This window comes from Diabrotica virgifera, chromosome 7, assembly GCF_917563875.1.
Source record: "Diabrotica virgifera virgifera chromosome 7, PGI_DIABVI_V3a".
In the NCBI taxonomy this organism is placed as follows: Eukaryota; Metazoa; Arthropoda; class Insecta; order Coleoptera; family Chrysomelidae; genus Diabrotica; species Diabrotica virgifera.
In genome coordinates, this window is record NC_065449.1 from 102,018,105 (window position 1) to 102,041,678 (window position 23,574).

The following is a 23,574-nucleotide window of genomic DNA, read 5'->3' on the forward strand; positions in this document are numbered from 1 at the left end:
AAAAGTACACGTGAAAATATAATTCATATAACCGAATAATATATAATCTTTTGTTTCTATATAAACATTCTGTAATCACCTGGGTCTTTCACTATACCGATCTGAGGCAACAACATGGGATTGTGTAATGGTCAGGTGTTGCCCTGTATAAGAGAAGTTTGTGCCTTTGTTGTATTTATTCCATGCCAACTCAAAATTGCCTGTAAAAAAGACATAGAAGAATAAGATTGTGTAATGGTCGGCAGTTACCCCTGAGAGAAAAAAGTTTGTGTCTTGTTATATTTGTCCCATGCCAACTCAAAATTGCCAGTAAACTCAAAAAAAAAGTAGAAGAATAAGATTGTGTAATGGTCGGCAGTTGCCCCTGAGAGCAAAAGTTGGTGTATTTGTTGAATTTGTCACATGCCAACTCAAAATTGCCAGTAAACTAAAAAAGAAGTAGAAGCATAAGATTGTGTAGTAGTCGGCAGTTGCCCTCGAGAGAAAAAAGTTTAATGTCGTTGAAAAAAAAGTTAAGTTGTTGTATTTGTCCCATGCCAACTCAAAATTTCTACTAAATCAAAGAAGAAAAAGAAGATTGTGTATTGATAGACAGTTGCCCCCTTAGACAAGGAAAGAGAGGTTGCCCCTAGCGTGAAATTTTTTTATCTTGTCATGTTTGTCCCACACCAACCAAAATTACTAGTTAACTAAAGAAGAAGAAGAAGCAAATTGTACAATGTACTAACTCCAAATTGTAAGCGAATAAGGGATTTTTCCCTTGTTCCGAGACGATGAGCTGGCCAAATACCCAAGTAGGTGGAGGCCAATAAACTGAAGAAGAAGAACAAATTAACTAGTATGGACCTGTCAAGTAATCCTTAAACAATTATTTATTAAGGCCTAATTGTTAAAAATGGTGTTAAGCACAGAGCGACAAGCGAGAAGTGGCGGCTGACCTTCTCGTATTCTGCATTTGTCGCTGTGTATTTTCGCTCAAGGTCACGCGCCAGCACTGGCTTGTCGGATTGTACAGAGGCGAAAGTGTTTCTTGTGGAGCATTATTTCTCTCATACGGAATCGGCCGACGTAATAGTGCAAGTCTGCAATACGTGTGTGATCAATTCACACAACGGTTTAATAAACATTCTCCAAGTAATGCTGTAACTTTCGACAACCTTCAAAATTACAGCATTAATGGAAAACATTTATTAAACCGACGGTCGTGTGAATTGATCACGCACGTATTGCAGACTTGCACTATTACGTCGGCCGATTCCGTATGAGCGAAAATAATGCTCCACAAGAAACACTTTCTCCTCTGTACTTAACACCATTTCTAACAATTAGGCCTTAATGATTAATTGTTTAAGGATTACTTGACAGGTCTATATTAGATAATTTGAATATGACAGCGCGCACAAAGAGACATCTGTGTTTCAGTTTCAGTACTGTTTATTTTGGGCAATACTGTATGAATTTTGACGTTTATCATTTTCAGTGACAGTAACATTAGCGCATGTGTTTATTGGAATTTATAACTTATTATGTGTTTATTTTGTAAAGTTATATTGTGTTAAATATGTTATAAGATAGTTAAATATAAATGTACAATATAACTTTATAAAATACGTCCACCGATAATAGTCACTTCCTAATTATTAGATTGACAGTACGTATCAATGATATTATACATCGACGTACGTTTCACTTAATGTTTTGATTTAACTTGTTTGAAAATGAATCATGACGTTTGGGCAAGATAAAATGGAACAACTATACAAGGGTCTTATGACCAAGTGCCAGAGATTAACGTGTTTCACCTGAACTAAAATGAAAAAGAACGGGAACGTGAATGTGATATTATAGACTGTGTAAAAACCTGAGCAGAGCAACGTAATGGTTAGATCAGAACGCAGTAAGTAACATAACAAATGAAATTAGATATACGGTATAGATGATGACTTCCGATCATGTGGTACCCAGACGAGTCTGAAACTACAGAAGGGTGGGGTGTGGGGTGTAGGAATATATAGTAGTGGTGGAAATATAAACATTTTTACTCTAATAATAATACAAAGGTGTTACTAATTCATTAAACTTCATTAAACTACAAACGTAAGAGGTGTTAAAACAATAGTAAAAAAATATTTTTAGAATATTTCAGAACCGATAAAAAAAAATCAAAAATTAAAACTCGGTGTTACAATTAATGATGACGAAAAATTACTATTGTAATAACTATTATATATTTCTCCATGCATTACGCTTACTCTCTAATACAACTTTTTTGGTGTTTTTCTACACATTTATTATAATTTATATAATTTTGTATATTAGACTGTCGTTTAAACTTGCGTAAAGCTAGTTTTTGTTCTTGTATTACCTTTTTACAATTGTCATTCCACCAAGTCTTTCAAAGATTTATTCAAAGAGTTTAAGAAAGAATGGAAAGAAAGGTATATTGATGAGAACATAAATACAGGAAACTACTACAGATCAATCAGAAACTATATAACAGATAAACCTTGGTTTTCTAAAATGGAGTCGACAAAAGATATGACAAGAACCATATGCAGAATGAGATTTAATCACTGTCTTACACCATCATATTTATTTAAACTTAATATAACTGATAGCCCACAATGTATTTGTGGTCAGATGGGCAACCTACAACACAAAATTTTGACCTGTTCTCTTCTTTCTAATAAAGTTAATATGTTTTTAAAGTCACTGTATTCTTTGACTGATGTCCACCATCCCATTAATTTAAATTATTTATTAACATTAGAAAATAATGAGTTGGTATACCACCGACTATTGTATAAACATATTTTAGATATTAAACTTAAATTGTAATTGTAAAATATAGAGTAAATATTTCTTGTAAATTGTTATATATTAAAAGAAAAAAGAAAAGAAAAAAAATAAATAAAAAAATAAAAAAAAATAATGGAAAAAATATATAATAATAAATATAATAAAAAAAATATGTAGATAAAAATGAATGACGAACTTGGACAGTTCATAGTAAAAAAGCTTTCTTATTAAGTAGAGGGCTAAAGAAGAATGTTGAAGTTTTTGCTGTGTAACTCTGAGAACATTATTTAGAAAAAAAGAATAAAAAAAATATATTATAAAAAATTATTTAAAAAAAAATACAAAAACAATTATTTATTAGTAGAATTGTTTATTAGAGATTAATATTAGTATTAGTTTTAGGATAAGATACGAAAAAATGACTACTAAAATAAAAAATAGTAAAATTGGCGAATGGATTTAGTGTCCGCGGTCATATAAACCTAAACAAACAACAACTATTATATACTATGTATTTTTTTAATGTGTATACAAACTACAAACGTGAGAGCTGTTAAAACAATAGTAAAAAATTTTTTTAGATTACTTCAGAACTGATAAAAACAATGAAAATTAAAACTCGGAGTTAAAATAATTAATGATGACGAAAAATTACTATTGTAATAATTATTATATACTATGTATTTTTTAATGTGTATACAAACTACAAACGTAAGAGGTGTTAAAACAATGGCAAACAAATATTTTTAGATTATTTCAGAACTGATAAAAAATATGAAAATTAAAACTCGGTGTTACAATTAATGATGACGAAAAATTACTATTGTAATAATTATTCTATACAATGTTTTTTTAATGTGTATACAAACTACAAACGTGAGAGGTGTTAAAACAATAGTAAAAAAATATTTTTAGATCATTTCAGAAGTGATAAAAAAAAATTAAAACTAGCTGTTACAATAATTAATGATGACGAAAAATTACTATTGTAATAATTATTATATACTATGTATTTTTTAATGTGTATACAAACTACAAACGGGAGAGGTGTTGAAAAAATAGTAAAAAAATATTTTTAGATTATTTCAGCTGATAAAAAAAAAATGAAAATTAAAACTCGGTGTTACAATTAATGATGACGAAAAATTACTATTGTAATAATTATTATATACATACTATGTATTTTTTTTAATTTGTATACAAACTACAAACGTGAGAGGTGTTAAAACAATAGTAAAAAATATTTTTAGATTATTTCAGAACTGATAAAAATAAAAATTAAAACTAGCTGTTACAATAATTAATGATGACGAAAAATTACTATTGTAATAATTATTATATACTATGTATTTTTTAATGTGTATACAAACTACAAACGGGAGAGGTGTTGAAAAAATAGTAAAAAATATTTTTAGATTATTTCAGCTGATAAAAAAAATGAAAATTAAAACTTGGTGTTACAATTAATGATGACGAAATAGTTATTTATGAAACAGTTCGTGAAGTATGCATTTTGCGCACGCACGCGATGTTTAGAGCACGAGCGTAGCGAGTACTATATATCGCGTAAGTGCGCAAAAAGTACTTCACGCACAGTTTCATACAATTTTTTATCTACGATAAACAAATAAAAAGCTGTAACTATTCCTCACTGGAATATATTTCTAAAGTCCTTTTACCCTATGACGGCCGATATGCAATTAAGAGATGATCAGTGGGTCTCAAACAGTGGGGCGTTAATATTTAATTCCGATCGCTTCAAAAGTAAAAATATTTAATTTCCTGTATTTTATGTTCAGTAATAATATTGGATTTTTCTCTATCAAAGGCAAATAAAATGAATATAATACGTATATACAGGGCGTGTTAAAAGAAGTGGGACGGAATATTTCGAATAGGTACTCGAAATTATTTGTCGACATCAAATGTTCATTAAGGTTTCTATTTTGCGTAGAATGAAAATTATACGAATAGTTTTGCATGCAGTAAAATACTTGATATGTCCAAATTTGAATAAAATACATCCAGGACTTTACTTTCTACAGACACTGTATTAAATATAACCTTGAAACAAACTGGCAATAAAATCACTTCCGAGTTTTCAACCAAACAAAAGGTTTAAACAAGTGTAGTGATTGCAAAAAAGGTTCACATGTTTTAAATAAGATTTTTGTTGATTATGTATTTTGCTAAAATAACACAAATGCAATTCACAACCATCATTTAATTTTTAACGATAAACAAAAGTGTAATATGATGACAAGTTTGAATTTGATCGACTTTGTCGATAAGAGTGTCCTTAAAACGCCGTCCACACTCTCGCAGAAGTCGATCGAGGTTCAGCAAGTATGAGAGTGTAGACGGCCACCTTATGTAACTTTGTCTAAGTTCGTTCTACTTCCAAAATCTGTCGGTCTGGTGCGTCCGAGTCAAAGGGATCTTTGTCGGTATCGCACCGCTTGAATGTGTTTCTCGCGAAGTAGAACGAGTGTGTAGAGAGGCACTTGGGACTTCGGTCAACTTTGGCGAAGTAACTTCGCCGAGAGTGTGGTGCCCGTTTTTACAGATATTATTAAATAGCATGAATCATTTTCCAATGATTGGGTGGATTTAAGAAATACATACTAAACAAATTTTTTTACGTGTATATAGGAGATTATAATTTTGTAAAGGCATAACTTTGATTATTGGCTAAACCTACATTATACGATACGTCACAAGAAATTAAAAAAATTAACATGTAATAAATTCACTGTTTAAATAAGATACAGTGCGCTGGAATAAGTGTTACCCCCCCTTAATAACTTATTTATTTCTAGCACATAAGCAAAACGCTCGAACAGGTCGATTTTTAAAATAATCTAATTATATTATAACATCAATGTTTCGAACTTTACGCGATCCCTCTTCAGGTGACAGGCAAAACTTTGATTTTTTTTTTAATGGAAAAGTACATCATGTGATAGCTTATTTGAAAGCGTTTAAAATACTGATTACAAAAATGTATAATACTTTAATCCTTTTTAAGGGCGTAGGCGCAAAATTTCGATCGAATTGTTTTTAAACGCATTCATTTTTTTCTAATCCTGAGAAAACTAATAAGTATTTTTGAAAAATTTAATCGCAGAATAAAAGATTACATTATTAACGAGGGCTGAAAGTCCCTTCGAATAAACAAAAATTTCTTTTGAATGATATATTTGAAATTAAAAATCCGACTAAATTTTCTTTTTTTTTTTTCACACCTGTGAATTATTAAAATAATCATTATAAAAGTTCTCAGGGATTTTTGACCCTCGACAATACTGTAATATTTCATTCTGCGTTTAAATTTTTCAAAAATACTTATTAGTTTTCTCAGGATTCGAAAAAAATGAATACATTTCAAAATAATTCGACCGAAATTTGGGGCCTACGGTCTCAAAAAGGATTAAAGTATTATACATTTTTGTAATCAGTCTTTCAAAAGCTTTTAAATGAGGTGTCACATGATGTACTTTCCCTTTTAAAAAAGTCAAAGTTATCACTGTCACCTGAAGAGGGACCGCGTAAAGTTCGAAACATTGATGCTATAATATACTATGATTATTTTAAAAATCGACCTGCACGAGAGTTTTGCTTATGTGCTAATAATAAATAAATTAGTAAGGGGGGGTATGAAAAAAATAACACTTATTCCAGCGCACTGTATATTCCTTACTATTGCAATAAAATATTAAAACGAATAAACGAAAACTTGTTGAGTAGTGCTGATTGACACAACAGACCAGTAAAATGTTACTCATAAAGATAGTGTAAAATATATCGCCGCTTATCTGGCCCACTAGTAATAAAGTTATCGGCATTTAATTGCAAAGCGGCCTTCTTAGGTGCAAAATACTTTATTCTACAATTTTTAGAACTTTGACATTTAAAAATTTAAACTTCTTTCAAACCATGAAACTGTCAAAATTTTGTTGTAATTTATTGCTCTTATGTCATCACCATGGCAACGCGAAAGTTAAGGATATTTGATTATATGAAAGTGTGCCAAAAAAACAGTGCGAAAAAGTAAATCCCATTTAAAATAAATTGTTACTTCACGCACACTTTAAACCCTTCACGCACTGCTATCTATAATGACAGTTTGCACAAACTAAAAACTTATACATAATATGAGATAGAGTAGGTAAAATTACTATTGTAATAATTATTATATACTATGTATTTTTTTCATGTGTATTTGCTATTTGTATAACAATGGGAGGAAAGTGCTACTTTTCCTCCCGAGAATGAAGTTTACTGCCCGACGCGTACCGGAGGGCAGTAATCATTCAAAGGAGCAAAAGGCACTTTACTCCCATGTTATACATATGGTTTTTCCACCTTCCTCAAATAACAAGTAATTTTTTCATTTTTACTTAATTTATTTATGTAACTAACCAACGAAATTTATTAGAACTAAAACTAACAAGTAGGTACAATGTAACTGTCAACTGTCAAATATGTTAAATTATTAATGTAAACATTGTTAAATGAAAATAACAATTTACTGTTTTTTACCATCCTGCAAAATACAGGGTGTTTCATAAATAAACGTTAAAATGTATAGATACTTACGTAATAGAAAATAGATATTGTACAGGGCGTCAATAAATTATATTTCATGAATGAAATACCATGACGTCACTTTTACTTTTCCTCCCTAGGGAAGAAAAGTACAACTTTGCTCCCTACAATCAGGTCCGGAAAAGTATACTTTCGGTAGAGGTAGGTGGAAAAATATTTTTATCTACTCTATACTCTATCTCATATTATGTATAAGTTTTTAGTTTGTGAAAACTGTCATTATAGATAGCAGTGCGTGAAGGATTTAAATTGTGCGTGAAGTAACGATGTATTTTAAATGGGATTTACTTTTTCGCACTGTTTTTTGGCACACTTTCATATAATCAAATATTCTTAACTTTCGCGTTGTCATGGTGATGACATGTAAGCAATAAATTACAACAAAAGTTTTGACAGTTTTGTGGTTTGAAAGAAGTCAGAATTTTTAAATGCCATAGTTCTAAAAATTGTAGAATAGAAATGAATTCCATTGATGAAGAGTTACAGTTTTATTTGTTTATCGTAGATAAAATATTGTATGAAACTGTGCGTGAAGTACTTTTTGCGAACTTACGCGATGTATAGCACTCGCTCCGTTGTCGCTCGTGCTCTAAACATCGCGTACGTTCGCAAAAAGCATACTTCACGAACTGTTTCATAAATAACTATTAGATTATTTCAGAACTGATAAAAAAAATGAAAATTAAAACTCGATGTTACAATAATTAATAATGACGAAAAATTACTATTGTAATAATTAATAATTATTATATACTATTTATTTTTTTAATGTGTATACTCCAGTCGTCAGAGGCGAAAATACCACGGAACCTATAAAAATTATACGAACAAGCTGAATTTTGCTGAGAATGTCAATTTTGGGATCTCGAAAATATGCAAACAACTTTGCCACTCCTACCCCCGGACTTTCCCCTACAACCCTCCGTGTAGGGAAGGGGAGGGAGAATTGGAAAGCATCGATTTACCAAAGATCGGTACGCTGTAGAAAAAAAGATGTTTAAAAACAAGAAATATAGCTGGCATAATTCTGAATAAAAATGTTTATAAGCACGTTTTATGTAGAATGAACCGTTCCCTCAGAAACAACTACAAACGACTAGTGATTTTGAATGTCAGCCACACGCGCGAAATCAATTTTTTAAATAAAATGTGTATCAACTTGACAGTAAAAATTCGATATCTTTTATATCGAATGATTATCGATATCGATTATCAGAGTGTCCTATCTACAAAAATCTAAATGTATTTTAAAGGTGAATTTATTTATTTATTTATCGTATGGCAATTACAACACATTTAGAACAAAATTACAAACACTAGTAATATAGGTATATGACAAACTTTAAATAGTTACAAACAAACATCAACTGTATTAATATAATCAATTGACTCTGAAGCTGCAAACAGGAAGTCTTCAGGGCTACCATTGTACGATCTTGAGGGGCACTCTTCAATAATGTGGTCAATGGTTTGGTTCTCCCCACAGTCACATTGAGGAGACGGGTTCTTTCCCTATTTGTGTAGCATGTATGCACATCTGCCATGTCTGGTTCGGATCCTATTTAGAGTGGACCATGTTTTACGTGGAAGATCAAAACCTGGTGGCTTGTGGGTAATGCAGGGCATGTTATTTTGCCATGCGTTCCATTCTTGTGACCATGTATTCGTGACGTTGAACTCCTCATGTATCATTCTTGCCGTTTTTATTGGTGGTTTTCTAGAGCGGAGACGGGTATTTCGTGCATCCTCGCTATCTTGGTGGATCGGCAGATTTATATTGTTCATGATCTTTTTGTATTCACGTGTAAGTGAGTCAACTCGTCGTAAATGTGGAGGTGGGATGTGACTTAATACTGAAAGCCATTGGGTGGGAGTAGATTTAATTGTACCAGCTATCATCCTCATAGTGCTGTATAGCTGAGTGTCGACCTTTTTTACGTGTGGGCTGTGTAGCCAAACTGGAGCACAATATTCAGCGGTTGAGAAAACAAGGTCTAAGGCAGTATGGCCAGTATCGGCAGGTAGGCCGATGCTCCCCAGGTGGTACCGCAAAGCTTCTGTATGATGTTATTTCTTGTACTCAACTTTTGGGCAGTTTTTGTTAAATGCTCTTTAAATGATAGCGTTCTGTCTATAGACCAGGGCGCATCTGTAAAAATATTAGTACATTTGGACGTTGAGAGGTGACTCAAATTTTTTTGCAGAAATTGCTTGAAAATAAATCAAATAATAATATTTGAGTTATCCTCCCTCTCAAAAAGATCCGGAACATTGTTTAAATAATCAAAATGTCAAAAAATTAAGGAAAAATTCGATTTTCTTCTTGGATTTTTGATTATAACTTTAAAAGTATTCATTTTCGAGAAAAGTTGTACTGACATAAAAGTTGCGTAATTAAATTTCCTACAATATAGAATTGGTTAAAAATTTAAAAAATAGTCACCCTTGTTGCAAAATAACAATAATTGTGAAAAAAACATACAAAAACAAGTATTCGCATTATACGTTTTTCAACCATTTATGCTACACTTAGGACCTTCATATTTCATCCTGAAAAACTATATGATACAGTAAAACAATACTGTATATTTCATTAAGATCGGTGCAATAGATTTTGCAAAATAAATTTTGCAATCCAGCTTTCGTAAAAAAAAATCATTTTTTCAAAATGTTATAGAACTGAAAATAAAGCAGATAGCAAGTTAAACATTTTTTTGCGTATAGAAGTGTACTGTACCTTTCATTTGCAATTTTGCAAAATTAAAATCGATTAACACCACGGCGTCAGGAATTTTTTTAAAATAAACATTAATTATTGGTGCTACGCGCAGGACAGCGGATAGTTTGTTTTGATTGGGCATTCCAATGGCCTTTGATAATGATTGATACATTTTAATTTTTATTACATTTCGATATAAATAAATAAATTGTTTATTGCAAAATAAAAACATACTCTATCCTTTGAAATAACACTTTTATTAGCAAAAACTTTCTTTAATAATATATTTTAACTTAAATAATAAAAGTTTATTATTTTTAAACATATACAATTGTTTAAACAATATTTCACAAACAATAATAAAATTAGTTTGATTTTTGTGGAATTAAAATATTAAAATACAACAAAATATAGAGTAAGAACATAATATATTAGATAAAGATTGGAAGAAATTTTGGTGGGAATCAACTTGTGTGAATCGATCACCGCTGTCCTGCGCGTAGCACCAAAAATTATTGTTTATTTCAAAAATTTTCTGACGCCGTGGTAATCAATCGATTTTAATTTTGAAAATTGCAAATGAAAGGTACAGTACACTTCTATAAGCAAAAAAAAAATTCAACTTGCTATCTGCTTTATTTTCAGTCCTGTAACATTTTGAAAAAATGATTTTTTTTTGCGAAAGCTGGATTGCAAAATTTATTTTGCAAAATCTATTGAACCGATCTTAATGAAATTTACAGTATTGTTTTACTGTATCATAAAGTTTTTTCTGGGTGAAATATGAAGGTCCTAAGTGTAAGTGTAAAACGTAAAATGCGAATACTTGTTTTTGTATGTTTTTTTCGCAATTATTGCTATTTTGCAACTAGGGTGACTATTTTTTAAATATTTAACCAATTCTATATTATAGGAAATTTAATTACGCAACTTTTATGTCAGTACAACTTTTCTCGGAAATGAATACTTTTAAAGTTATAATCAAAAAACGAAGAAAAAAATCGAATTTTTCCTTCAATTTTTGACATTTTGATTATTTAAACAATGTTCCGGGCCTTTTTGAGAGGGAGGATAACTCAAATATTATTATTTGACTTATTTTCAAGCAATTTCTGCAAAAAAATTTGAGTTACCTCTCAACGTCCGTCACAAAACAGATGCGCCCTGGACTACTAATGTTACGCCCAGGTACTTCGGTGTTTTGTTGTGGGTAAGTGTGGTATTTTCAAACCGTATGTTGAGTTCCTTTCCAGCAAGTTTATTGTTCAGGTGAAAGCAACTAACTTCTGTTTTGGATGCATTTGGTTGAACTCGCCACTTGCGAAAATATTTGTGCCCAATATATATATATATATATATATATATATATATATATATATATATATATATATATATATATATATATTGATACATGTATCCATGTGACTTCCAAAGTAGATTCTCGTAATACGTTGTTACTTCATATATACCGTTATGACTTCCGATTTCGGAAGTCACAACGTTTTGCCTATATTTTTACGAATTTGGCTACTAGATGGTATCAGAAGGCTTATATTAAAAATTTCGCTGGAAGTCATATCGTATCTAACATACTCATAAGATCAGATTTTAGTTCGACGGTATATCACCAGCGCTAGTGTCGCTCCCGTGCTACTATACAGGTTATGTACACAACGCGTAGCGTCTTCCGTATACCACACCGCTCGGTGTGACTTCCGTTTTTTGGCAACCCTGTGTAACGGTTTCCAGACATTTATCTGTTGTAGATTCGCGGTCCTAATCGTACTTAGTGTTTTGTGTGCCTTTTGTTTTTAAACATGAATAATAGCAGATCTGCTTTACTTTTAAAGTTAGCCTTAAATGAAGGTACAATAAGTGATTATATATCTCTATAATTATATATTTTCTGTACTTATTTCAATCTATAATATTTACTTACCTATTTACTTATATAAATTCATTTTTCTCGTGTTTTTGTTTACTTCCTTTTTTACAATGAACTTCTAATTTAATCTACACTCACCGGCACGAAAAACGGGCACCCTAAAAAAATGGGTAATTTTTGATGTCTCGTATCTCCCAAACCTTTGGTCCGATTTAAGTAATGTTTTTAATATGTTATAGCCTTATTATTTAACAATATAGCTATGATAACATTGTTGATAGACAGGTAAATTTTCATTGTATACCGGGTGTACCAATCAAACTGGGTTTTTTTCTCAATTTTCACAACACCCTGTGGAATATTCTAGCCTTTATAAAATATTTAAATTAAAGCCTAACTATAGCTCCAGGTTTTATTAACATTCTGTTTTTTTATTCATTCGCTTACGTTGGATAATAAAAAAGTTAAGGACTTTAACAACTAGCCATGTTCTTTATCGATACAGGTGTTTCTAAATATAAGTGCGACAAATTTTAAGGGGTAATTTCTGCATGAAAAAATAATGATCGTTTGGCAAAATAATTTTATATTTGCAAGCATTTGCGGACATAGCTTTATCAAGTAAACGATCATTATTTTTTCATGCAGAATTACCCCTTAAAGTTTGTCGCACTTATTTAGAAACACCATGTATTGATAAAGAACATGTTTAATTGTTAAAGTCCCTAACTTTTTTATTATCCAACATAAGCGAATGAATAACAAACAGAACGTTAAGAAAACCTGGGGCTATAGTTGGGTTTTAATTTCAATATTGTATAAAGGCTAGAATATTCCACAGAGTGTTGTGAAAATTGAAAAAAAAACCAGTTTGATTGGTACGCCCAGTATACAATGATAATTTACCTGTCTAGAACAATATTATTACAGCGATATAGTTAAAGAATAAGGCTATAACATATTAAAGAAATACTTAAATCGGAGAATAGGTTTAGGAGATACGAGCCATCAAAAATTACCCATTTTTTGGGGTGCCCGTTTTTCGTGCCGGTGAATGTATCTATTAAATAATCTAAATTATTTTTAAAAATCTTATTAAAAGCTTAAATACAAGAAATGTAGGTAAATGTTCTCATTTAACGAAATTTCCGAAAATTGTGTATTTTTTTGACCTAAGTAGGCTGAAAAATCGATTTTATAGTTATTGTTATTTCGAAAGTAATAAAACGTGTAAAAATTACAAAAAAATTGAATGTACAATTACAATTGAATGGAATTAAATACACGATAAAATGAATCAAGAGCGATAAAAAGTTTAAAGTAATAAATTCTAGTAATAATATAAAATACAGTAAACTCTCTCTTAAGGGGGTAGGCGCAAAATCTCTGTCCAATGCTATTTAAATACATTTATTTTTTTCGAATCCTGGGAAAACTAATAAATATTTTTTAAAACATACACGCAGAATGAAAGATAACATTATTACGGGGGACCGAAAGTCCCTTAGAATAAAAAAAAGTTTCTTTTGAATGAAATATTCGAAATTAAAAATCACACTAACTTTTCTCTTGTTTTTTCATCCCATTATCTTTATTAAAATAAACATATATTAGGTATATAAGTTATTAAAATAAACATTATATAAGTTTTCAGGGACTTTCTGCCCTCGGTAATAATGTAAGCTTCCATTCTGCGTTTAAATTTTTCAAAAATACTTATTAGTTTTCTCAGAATTCGAAAAAAATTAATGCATTTAATTAGCACTGGACTAAGATTTTGCGCCTATCCCCAACGAGCACCTCCTCTATACGGACGGTATTTAAAACAAAATTCATTTGCCGATATACTGAGCCTGTACTCTTCCGGACAATCCCTTAAAATGATGTGTACCTAAATGAAAAAAAAATACATAGATATTTTTTCCAAATATTTTAGAATACAAAACTACAATATTTATATTTTATTATTTCAAATTAACACAGAGATGACAACGAGTGATATTTAATAACTCTTTACCTTATCAGCAGTAGGTAATAAAAATCTGGTTCTAGTGTGAGATCCGTCATTAAAATATTTTGTGTGTCGGTCATTAAAAGAAATGTGACACCATAACGCGTTGCTCTAATAATACTTTAACATTGATATTATGTTGTGACTAAAAATGTTAACGGAATGTCTGCTTGGCAAAAGAAAACATCGGCACAATATCAATTTTCTTCTTTGATATGTTACCTATGTGTATGCCAAATTTCATGTCAATCTTAAGTGGTTTTTTAAAATTTATGGGTTTTGCAATATTTTACCGTCAGCGAACGGACTAATAGAAGAGGATCCGATATAAGGCCGATCTGCATCGATATATTTAATGGATAACAATAATTATTGGATATGTAATTTAGTATGTTAACAATTATAAAAAACAAGGGGTGCATGATCTAATTTTCTTCTGACTATAATCAATTAATAATTAATAAATGACTTTTATCTACTCTATGTCATATTATAATATATAAATTTTTAGTTTGTGAAAACTGTCATTATAGATAGCAGTGCTTTAAAGTAAGCATGAAGTAACAATGTATTTTAAATGGGATTTACTTTTTCTCACTGTTTTTGACACACTTTCATATAATTAAATATTCTTTCTTAACTTTCGCGTTTCATGGTGATGACATCTTCTTTTTCTTCAAGTGCCATCTCCGCGAAGGAGGTCGGCAATCATCATAGCTATTCGGACCTTGGAGACGGCTGCTCTGAAAAGTTCGTTTGATGTACATCCGTACCATTCTCTCAGGTTGCGCAACCACGATATTCTGCGTCTCCCTATGCTTCTTTTTCCTTGAATCTTTCCCTGCATAATGAGTTGGAGCAAGTTGTATCTCTCTCCACGTGTAATATGTCCGAGATATTCCAATTTTCTGGTTTTAATTGTATTTAAGACTTCCATTTCTTTATTCACCTTTCTCAGAACCTCTTTGTTTGTGACGTGTTCTGTCCATGATATTTTTAGAATTCTTCTATATACCCACATCTCGAATGATTCCAGTTTTTTCATTGATGCCGCATTCAAGGTCCAAGCTTCCATTCCGTAAAACAGAGTCGAGAAAACGTAGCACCTAGCCAACCTTATTCTTAGCTCTAACCTTAGATCTCTTGTGCAGAGCACAAGAGAGGTGATGACATAATGAGCAATAAATTACAAAAAAAAATTTGACAGTTTTGTGGTTTGAAAGAAATTAGAATTTTTATATGTCACAGTTCTAAGAATTGTAGAATAGAAATGAATTCCAGTGACGAAGAGTTACAGTATTTTTATTTGTTTATCGTAGATAAAATATTGTATGAAATTGTGCGTGAAGTACTTTTTGCGAACTTACGCGATGTATAGCACTCACTCCGTTTCATAAATAACTATTTTCATATATTAAAAAAAAATGTTTCGACCCGGGTAGATATTATTCCAGATTTTCAGATTTGGGCACAGAGTTGGATTGTTGGGGCATATATGGAGAGCAGGTAGCGCAACAACTATAAACTCAATTTTACAATGGAGACCCGGAGTTAGAAGGAGACGCGCAGGAACTAGAATAAATGGTTACAGGAATTAAAGGAAGATTTATATAGGGCAGGAATTAGAGACTAGCAGAAAAACAAAAGAGGATAGAAAGAAATGGAGAAGCGTAGTCAATAGTATCGAGTAGCAGATTGGGAAAAATCTGCTCGAAAAAGATGGATCTAGATAGCTTTTTAGCGGGTAATCCCCACCTGGAGGGTTTAGCCATTTAATTTTTTATTACATATTATTATTGGTACATCAAAAATTAAAAGGACGGTGCCTGTAATAAAATCTAAAATATTAAAATTTTCTATAAGTTCAAATTTATTTATTAACATTTTTGATATAATTTTCATAAATAAATGACTTACTATTAACACTTTTTTAATTAATTCCAATAAATCCATTTTACAGCAATAATAATATATTAGTATTTTTGTTAAAATCAATATCAATCATATTATCATAAATAACACAGGTTTACAAAAAAAAACTAAATTTCGGACAATTTGACGAAACCATATGACAAGGGGGTTTTTGGAGTGGCTGATCACAAATCCGGGGTCTGCTCACCTCTATCGCGTCAGGTAAAGGTCATTTCAAGGTCAAATCAAGATAAATCGACAGTCGCTCTGAAAAAGTATATTAGGGGGTTCTTGGGGTCGCTGAAGATGAATCCGGAGTCCGCTGACCTCTATCTCGTCTAGTTCAACGTCATTTTAAGGTCAAATCAACATAAATTGACACAATTGCTCTGAAAGTATAGGGAGTTTTGGGGTCGCTGATCATGAAAACTGCGGTCCGTTGAGCTCTACTACGTCATGTAAAGGTCATTTCAAGTTCAAATCAGGAGGAGTTAACAAAATTGATTTGACCTTGAAATGGCCTTTACCTGACGTGGTTGAGCTCAACGGGCCCCAGTTTTGTGATCAGGGACCCCAAAAACACCCTAATATACTTTTTCACAGCGATTGTGTTGATTTATCTTGATTTGACCTCGAAATGACCTTCAGTTACACGTGATAGAGGTCAGCGGATCCGGGATTCGTTATAAGCGACCCCAAAACCCTCCTAATATACTTTTTCAGAGCGACTGTCGATTTATCTTGATTTGTCCTTGAAATAACCTTTACCTGACGTTATAGAGGTTAGCGAACCCCGGATTCGTAACCAGCGACCCCAAAAACCCCCCTAGTCATATGGTTTCGTCAAATAGTCAGAAATGTATTTTTTTGTAAACCTGTATAATCAAAAGAATATCAATATTTTAATTTAAATAGACAACTTTAAAACACAGACAACTGTATTCACAGTAAAAGTTTCAAAAGATCACACATTACGCTCAAAATAGGAGGTAAATCTAGCAGACGAGTCGTTGTGACTTCCAAAATATGACAACACCGTTGGAAGTGACAACGCGCCTTGAACTACCCTATATATGGAAGCCATAACGTATGCTGTACGCTTCGGTATATACGTATATATATACAAAATTTATTTTGGTAAATCCTTTCCCCTCAATAGGTAGACCCATTTTATAAGCCCCCCCTTTTACCAAATACACAATTTTTAAAAAATAATTCCTAGTAGAAAAGGTGGAAGTCGGACAGCCTCTTCTGTATACCGGAAGTCACAACTTAACGTGCATCAATATATATATATATATATATATATATATATATATATATATATATATGAGATGTAGATCCTTGAAACACACTCAGTGATCAAAAGATCCAAGGTTAATGGTTTGACGACCACTCGTACGAAATCAAACAGATGAAATAGAGAATGTGGAAAAATCCCCTTACGAACAATTCACACATCCACCATTTAGGGTTGGGAAAAATTTTTTGAATAGAATCAAAGATCCAAACACATTTCTAAGAACTGGTGTTTGGATCTTTGATTCTATTCAAAAAATTTTTCCCAGCCCGAAATGGTGGATGTGTGAATTTTTCGTAAGGGGATTTTTCCACATTCTCTATTTCATCTGTTTGATTTTATATATATATATATATATATATATATATATATATTCTATAACACTATAAAACAGTGTTGAAATTATCGGGAAATGCGGTCTGTGGCTTAGATTGAAACTACATTTAATTCTGTTGAATTCGATATTTCGATGAGTATTTATTAATTTTTCATCTTCATCAGGAACAAACTACAAAATTAACTAACAGTTAGGTACAAACATAATATTACAATGATATAACTTACGAATTCGTAAGTTATATCATTGTAATATTATGTTTGTACCTAACTGTTAGTTAATTTTGTAGTTTGTTCCTGATGAAGATGAAAAATTAATAAATACTCATCGAAATATCGAATTCAACAGAATTAAATGTAGTTTCAATCTAAGCCACAGACCGCATTTCCCGATAATTTCAACACTGTTTTATAGTGTTATAGAATATACTTGCACGGTCGATAAATACATCGGATTTTGAATCCAGTTCTATATATATATATATATATATATATATATATATATATATATATATATATATATATATATAAGTCTGCCGTCAGACCTTCTTCAGACGTTTCTAGTGTTCTGCATCGTGTAGTGAGGGCCCAGTCATCGGCGTATCCGAACTTTCTTGATTGTGTTTCCGGCATATCTGCTAAGTATACGCTAAATAGTAGTGGAGAGAGCACTGACCCCTGTGGTAGGCCATTCTTAAGTTTCTTTGGTGGGCTGATATCTGTGCCCATCACTACTTGAAACATTCGGTCGTTGAGCATGCTATCTATTAGGCGTGCTATTGGTTTACAGGGGATTGCACGGAGAATTTTGTATATAAGGCCCTCTCTCCATACTGTATCGTAAGCTGCCGAGAGATCAATAAATGCCGCTGAAGTTTTAAGTCTTCTTTGGAAACCCGCTTCGATGTAGGTGGTGAGTGACATTACCTGGTCCGCGCAGCTTCGTTCTGGTCGAAAACCTGCTTGTTCGACTGGGATGACCTGGAACAGTTCTGTGCTGATTCTATTATATATAAGCCTCTCTAATAGTTTGTAGATGGCAGAGAGAAGCGCAATTGGTCTGTAGTTTTTTAGGTTGTCGGCGGATTTGCCTGGCTTTAGTATGGCTATTATCTTAGAGCGCTTTAGTTCTTGTGGAATGTTTCCAGTTTCCATGATGTCCGTGAAAAATCGAGCCAGCCAAACTTTTGTATACTTGCCACAATTTATTAGGAATTCAGGGTGAAGAATGCAGCTTTCTGAAAGTATGCAATGGTTGCTTTTTACCGCAAATGAAGTCACTTCCTATAAAGCTGTTAAATAAATAAACGTTCCGTGATTTTTGTCATTTTACGATTCTCACGAGATCAATAAAATTTATTACTTTCATTGGCCGACCACTATGAAATTTTCATTGTTAGAGCCTAATATTAGTAACCTATAGAATGAAATTTAGATTTTTAGTTTTGGCAACAAATGTGAGGCATTTGAAATATACCTAAAAAACGTTGAATTTAAACTTTCACATTACAAATGGTCTCACGTCATGGGAAATGGCCCCATGAGTTCCACGAAGAAGACATTGGGTGGAATTTGTAGCTAAAGTTGTGTAATTTCGCAAAACGCACCTGTGCGATCGTAAAGAAGCACTTTTAAAAGTTTTAGATCGTTTGTAATGTGAAAGTTTAAATTCAGCGTTTTTAGGCATATTTCAAATATCTCATATTTGTTGTCAAACCTCAAAGCTTTAATTGAAGTATGTAATACATTTTATTGATCTCAATACGATATACAACAGGCATTTGATAGGGTATGGCATCAAGGTCTACTCTATAAACTGAAATTACACCTAACACACCAACTATACTTTATTCTAAAATCGTATCTTACTGACCGATACTTCCAAGTCAAAATTGAAGACAACTTCTCAAATTACCACATCATCCAATCTGGCGTCCACAGGGTAGCGTTCTTTGCCCATTTCTGTATCTGATATTTACAGCCGACGTTCCAACCAGAAATGATACCTTATTAGCTACTTTTACCGATGATACGGGAATCTTAGCAGTGGATGTCGACCCTAATGTAGCATCACAAAAAGTACAAAATCATTTAGACCAATTACAAAATTGGCTCAAGCGATGAAAAATAAATGTTATGCCAGCAAATCAGTACAAATTACTTTTACAACCAGAAAATCTGCATGTCCTCAAGTTTCTATAAATAATACTCCGATTCCCATCAAACCAGTTGTCAAATACTTGGGATTGCATCTGGATGAAAAACTCATATGGAAAACGCACATTAAAACTAAACGTAAACAATTAGACCTTAAACTAAAAAATATGAACTGGCTAGTTAACAAGAGGTCTCAGTTATCTCTTGAAAATAAACTGCTTCTGTACAAAGCTATACTTATACCAGTTTGGTCATACGGAATAGAACTATGGGGCTGCAGTAAACCTTCAAATACGAAGATACTCCAAACATTCCAGTCCAAAATACTCCGTATGATAAGTAAAGCTCCCTGGTACGTATCCAACTAAATACTTCACAATGATCTGGACATCCCACTAATCCAGGACTTAAAAAAAATCGTTCAATAAAATATAAAAATCGCACCACTGATCACACCAACGAATTGATAAATAATTTATTCACCTAACCACTTGCTGAAAGAAGACTAAAGAGAATATGGCCAGACGACCTACCACAATAATACTTAGAGAACCATCACTGGACGGTACCTAACTCATGTTAATTGACTTACATACCATTTACTTATTACTTTTTATATAGAGTAGATTGTAAAAATGCAGTGTATCAAATAAAAAAATATATTGATCTCATGAGAATCGCAAAAAAGCAAAAATTGAGCAAAGTTTATTTAACAGCTTTATTTCTTTAAAAGATTATTTCTTTAAAAGTTTATTTATATAAAAGATATCGAATTTTTACCGTCTCGTTGGCACGAATTGATACAAAATTTTATTTAAGAAATTGATTTCACACGCGTAACTGTCATTCAAAATCGCCGGTCGCTTCAAACGTTGTTTCTGAGAAAACGGTTCATCCTATAGAAAAAGTGCTGATAAACATTTTTGTTCAAAATTATCTCAACTACATTTTTTATTTGAAACATTTTTCATACGGCGCCGGCGTACAGATTCTTGGTAAATCGATGTTTTCCCTTCCTCTACGAGGTTTTTGGGGGGAACCACGGGGTGCATCTCTTTAGTTATCCCAAAATTGATGTTCTCGGCAAAATTCAGCTGGTTTGTATGATTTTTAGAGGTCAAATTTTTGACGACTGGGCTAGTTTATTATTAACAAAATTTAAATAAATCTACTAATTCAAAACTATTCATACTTACCAATACTCAAAGGTGTACCACCCGCAGCCAACAAACTGGCTTCTCCACCTGAAGAACCTCCCACATTTCTTGTAGAATTATAAGGATTATTTGTAATACCAAATAATGGGTTGTGTGTTTCTTGCCATAAATTCAACTGTGGTATATTTGTCACCCCTAGGAAAAACAATATTCGTATACAATAATTATAAAAATATTAAGCAAACATTTACGTTACGAATGTATTATTGCATTACCTAAACATATCGCTCCTGCGTTTTTAATAAGGGTTATATACTCTGCATCAAATACAGCTCTTCTTCCTCTTCTCTTTACTATACCTAAGGTAAATGACATTCCTTCTACAGCTGTTGATTCCTTGGTTGTAAATGGTACGCCTGAAAAGATAAATGTACTCTTAAAATACTGTTTTTTTTAATACTGTAGCGAGTTTACAGTGAAAATAAAACTCACGATTCGGATTTATATAAGACTATATTTATTTACAAGTTTACAGTTCGGAATTATATCGATAACTAAATAAAATAAAACCGTGCTCCGCTTTTATACAAAATAACGTTATTCGGGAAAGGACTAGAGTCGCCCATCTCTATTCTACTGACATTCCTGCGATTTCCGCATGCCTCTCCCCGCCGATTCCAGATAATTCTCGGCTATGTCGAGATGGAACCGTTTGGAACCGTTACTTGCGGTCGGTCGAAATTAATTCTTTCATTACAATACCAATTATCTACAGTTGACAGTTGGTTTTATGATTTGTATAATTGGTTTTATAATTTATGATTGTAGATTACAAAAATCCCAAGCTGTTGTTGCTGAATTTATGAAACCCTAAGGTGTTGCTAAGGGCGATATCAGGAACAACCCCCAGTCCGTGCAACAGCAAGCTTTTGGGTATTATATATATGAGACTTTGAAGGGTAAAATATTCTTGACTGATACAGTGATACTTGACTTGATTGAATATAAAATCATAAAATTACATTAGATAAGCTTTGATTTAATTTCCATAAATTGTTATTGCATAAGTAGCGCTCAAAGTTGACTAACGGTACTTTATCTAAATGGTCATACTTAGTTTTTGTAAATCTACGTCTTAAAAGTGTAGATTGGAATGAGCTAAATCATAGCCACCTTTACTTAACAAGCCATGAAGTTGAAATTTGGCAACATCTATTGGTAGACCGATTAATTCTGACAGTTCTCATTTGTTTTTAAATAATTTTCACTGTATTTACAGAGAAACTGAAATATTTTACAATATTTCGGGCTCCAAATTATAAAGAACATTAAAAGGTATGTTATTAAGATGATTTTAGTTCAATATAATATATTTTTATATAAACTTGCGTGATTATAGAAATCCGTCCACTTAAAAATTTTGTCATTTTTAATGTCTTATATTTCCTAAACCTGTTGGCAGATTTAAGTGATTTTTTTAATATGTTATAGCCTAATTCTTTTACAATACCTCTGTAATAATATTGTTGCTAACCAGTTAAATTTTTATGGTGTACCGGGCATCTATAAAATACTGAAATTAAAACCCAACTATAGACTCCGGTTTTCTTAACATTCTGTTTTTCTGATTAACTCGCTTATGTTTAACAACTAGATTTGTTCTTTATCAATTCAGGGTGTTTCTAAATAAGTGCGACAAACTTTAAGTGGAAAGGAACAAAATGCAAAATTTTGACGCCTGTATCTTAATGTAATCATTTTTCTCGAATCCTGAGAAAACTAATAAGTCTTTTTGAAAAATTTAAACGCAGAATGAAAGATTACTTTATTACGAGAGCCGAAAGTCCCTTAGAATGAATAAAAAGTTTTTTTAATGACATATTTGAAACTAAAAATCACACTAAATTTTCTTAGTTTTTCACCCCTGTAACTTATTAAAATAAACATAGAAGTTTTCAGGGACTTTCGGCCCTCGGTCCTAACGTAATCTTTCTTTCTGCGGTTAAATTTTTCAAAAATACTTATTATTTTTCTTAGGATTCGAAAAAAATGAATCCCGTTTATATTCTTGTTATTGGTTTTTTTTTTTATATAATAAACGTTATTTACAAGGAATTACTTTTAATATTATTTTGTAAAAACTTCTAATTAATAATATTTTCTTGTTCGACTCAAAAAATACTATAAATTTTACCAGAATTTGTACTTTAAAATCGTAGTTTCGAAAGCGGTAGTCCGAAAGTCAGACTACCGACGTCATCAATTGCGACGTTGCCTTTTCTCTTCATGGCTTGTAAAGTAAAGGTGGCTATGGCTAAATTGATGGAAACTATCGCTGAGAGAATGCTGAGAGTGGCTGTAAGATACCCCCTGAGGAATGAGGACATCGTGAGAATCGGCTGGAGATTCAATGTTATGTGAATTAGATCGAAGAGACAATTTTTTTAATTCATTCACTAATTGGATCTGAAATGGATCAAATAGGGTCCGCTAGCGCTAGTATAAAACGATGTTGGAGCTTATTTTAAAATCAAACTATCTTTGGCAGTAGTGTTCTTTGGTGATAGTATGCAGTCAATAAAATAATACAAGCTAATAAAATATTTGGCGGCAAGTTATTCTTCAGAGATCTAGTTGCAGTATGCCGGTAAAAAGTGTTTTTGCAGTCTATGAAGTTTTTGGAGAAAGCAG

General features: G+C 31.9%; 1 protein-coding gene across 3 annotated transcripts in view; it reads right to left on the bottom strand.

Annotated features, from left to right (window-relative positions):
• LOC114332385 (fatty-acid amide hydrolase 2-A) overlaps window positions 1–23,574 on the bottom strand; it is a 180,156-nt gene that overhangs the window by 126,395 nt on the left and 30,187 nt on the right. For all 3 annotated transcript variants that reach the window (XM_028282174.2, XM_028282173.2, XM_028282172.2), the window contains exons 3-4: window positions 21,159–21,299; window positions 20,923–21,078 (exon numbers count right to left, since the gene is read on the bottom strand). In XM_028282174.2, coding sequence (XP_028137975.1) covers window positions 20,923–21,078; window positions 21,159–21,299 — 297 coding nt within the window. The remainder of the gene's footprint in view (window positions 1–20,922; window positions 21,079–21,158; window positions 21,300–23,574) is intronic.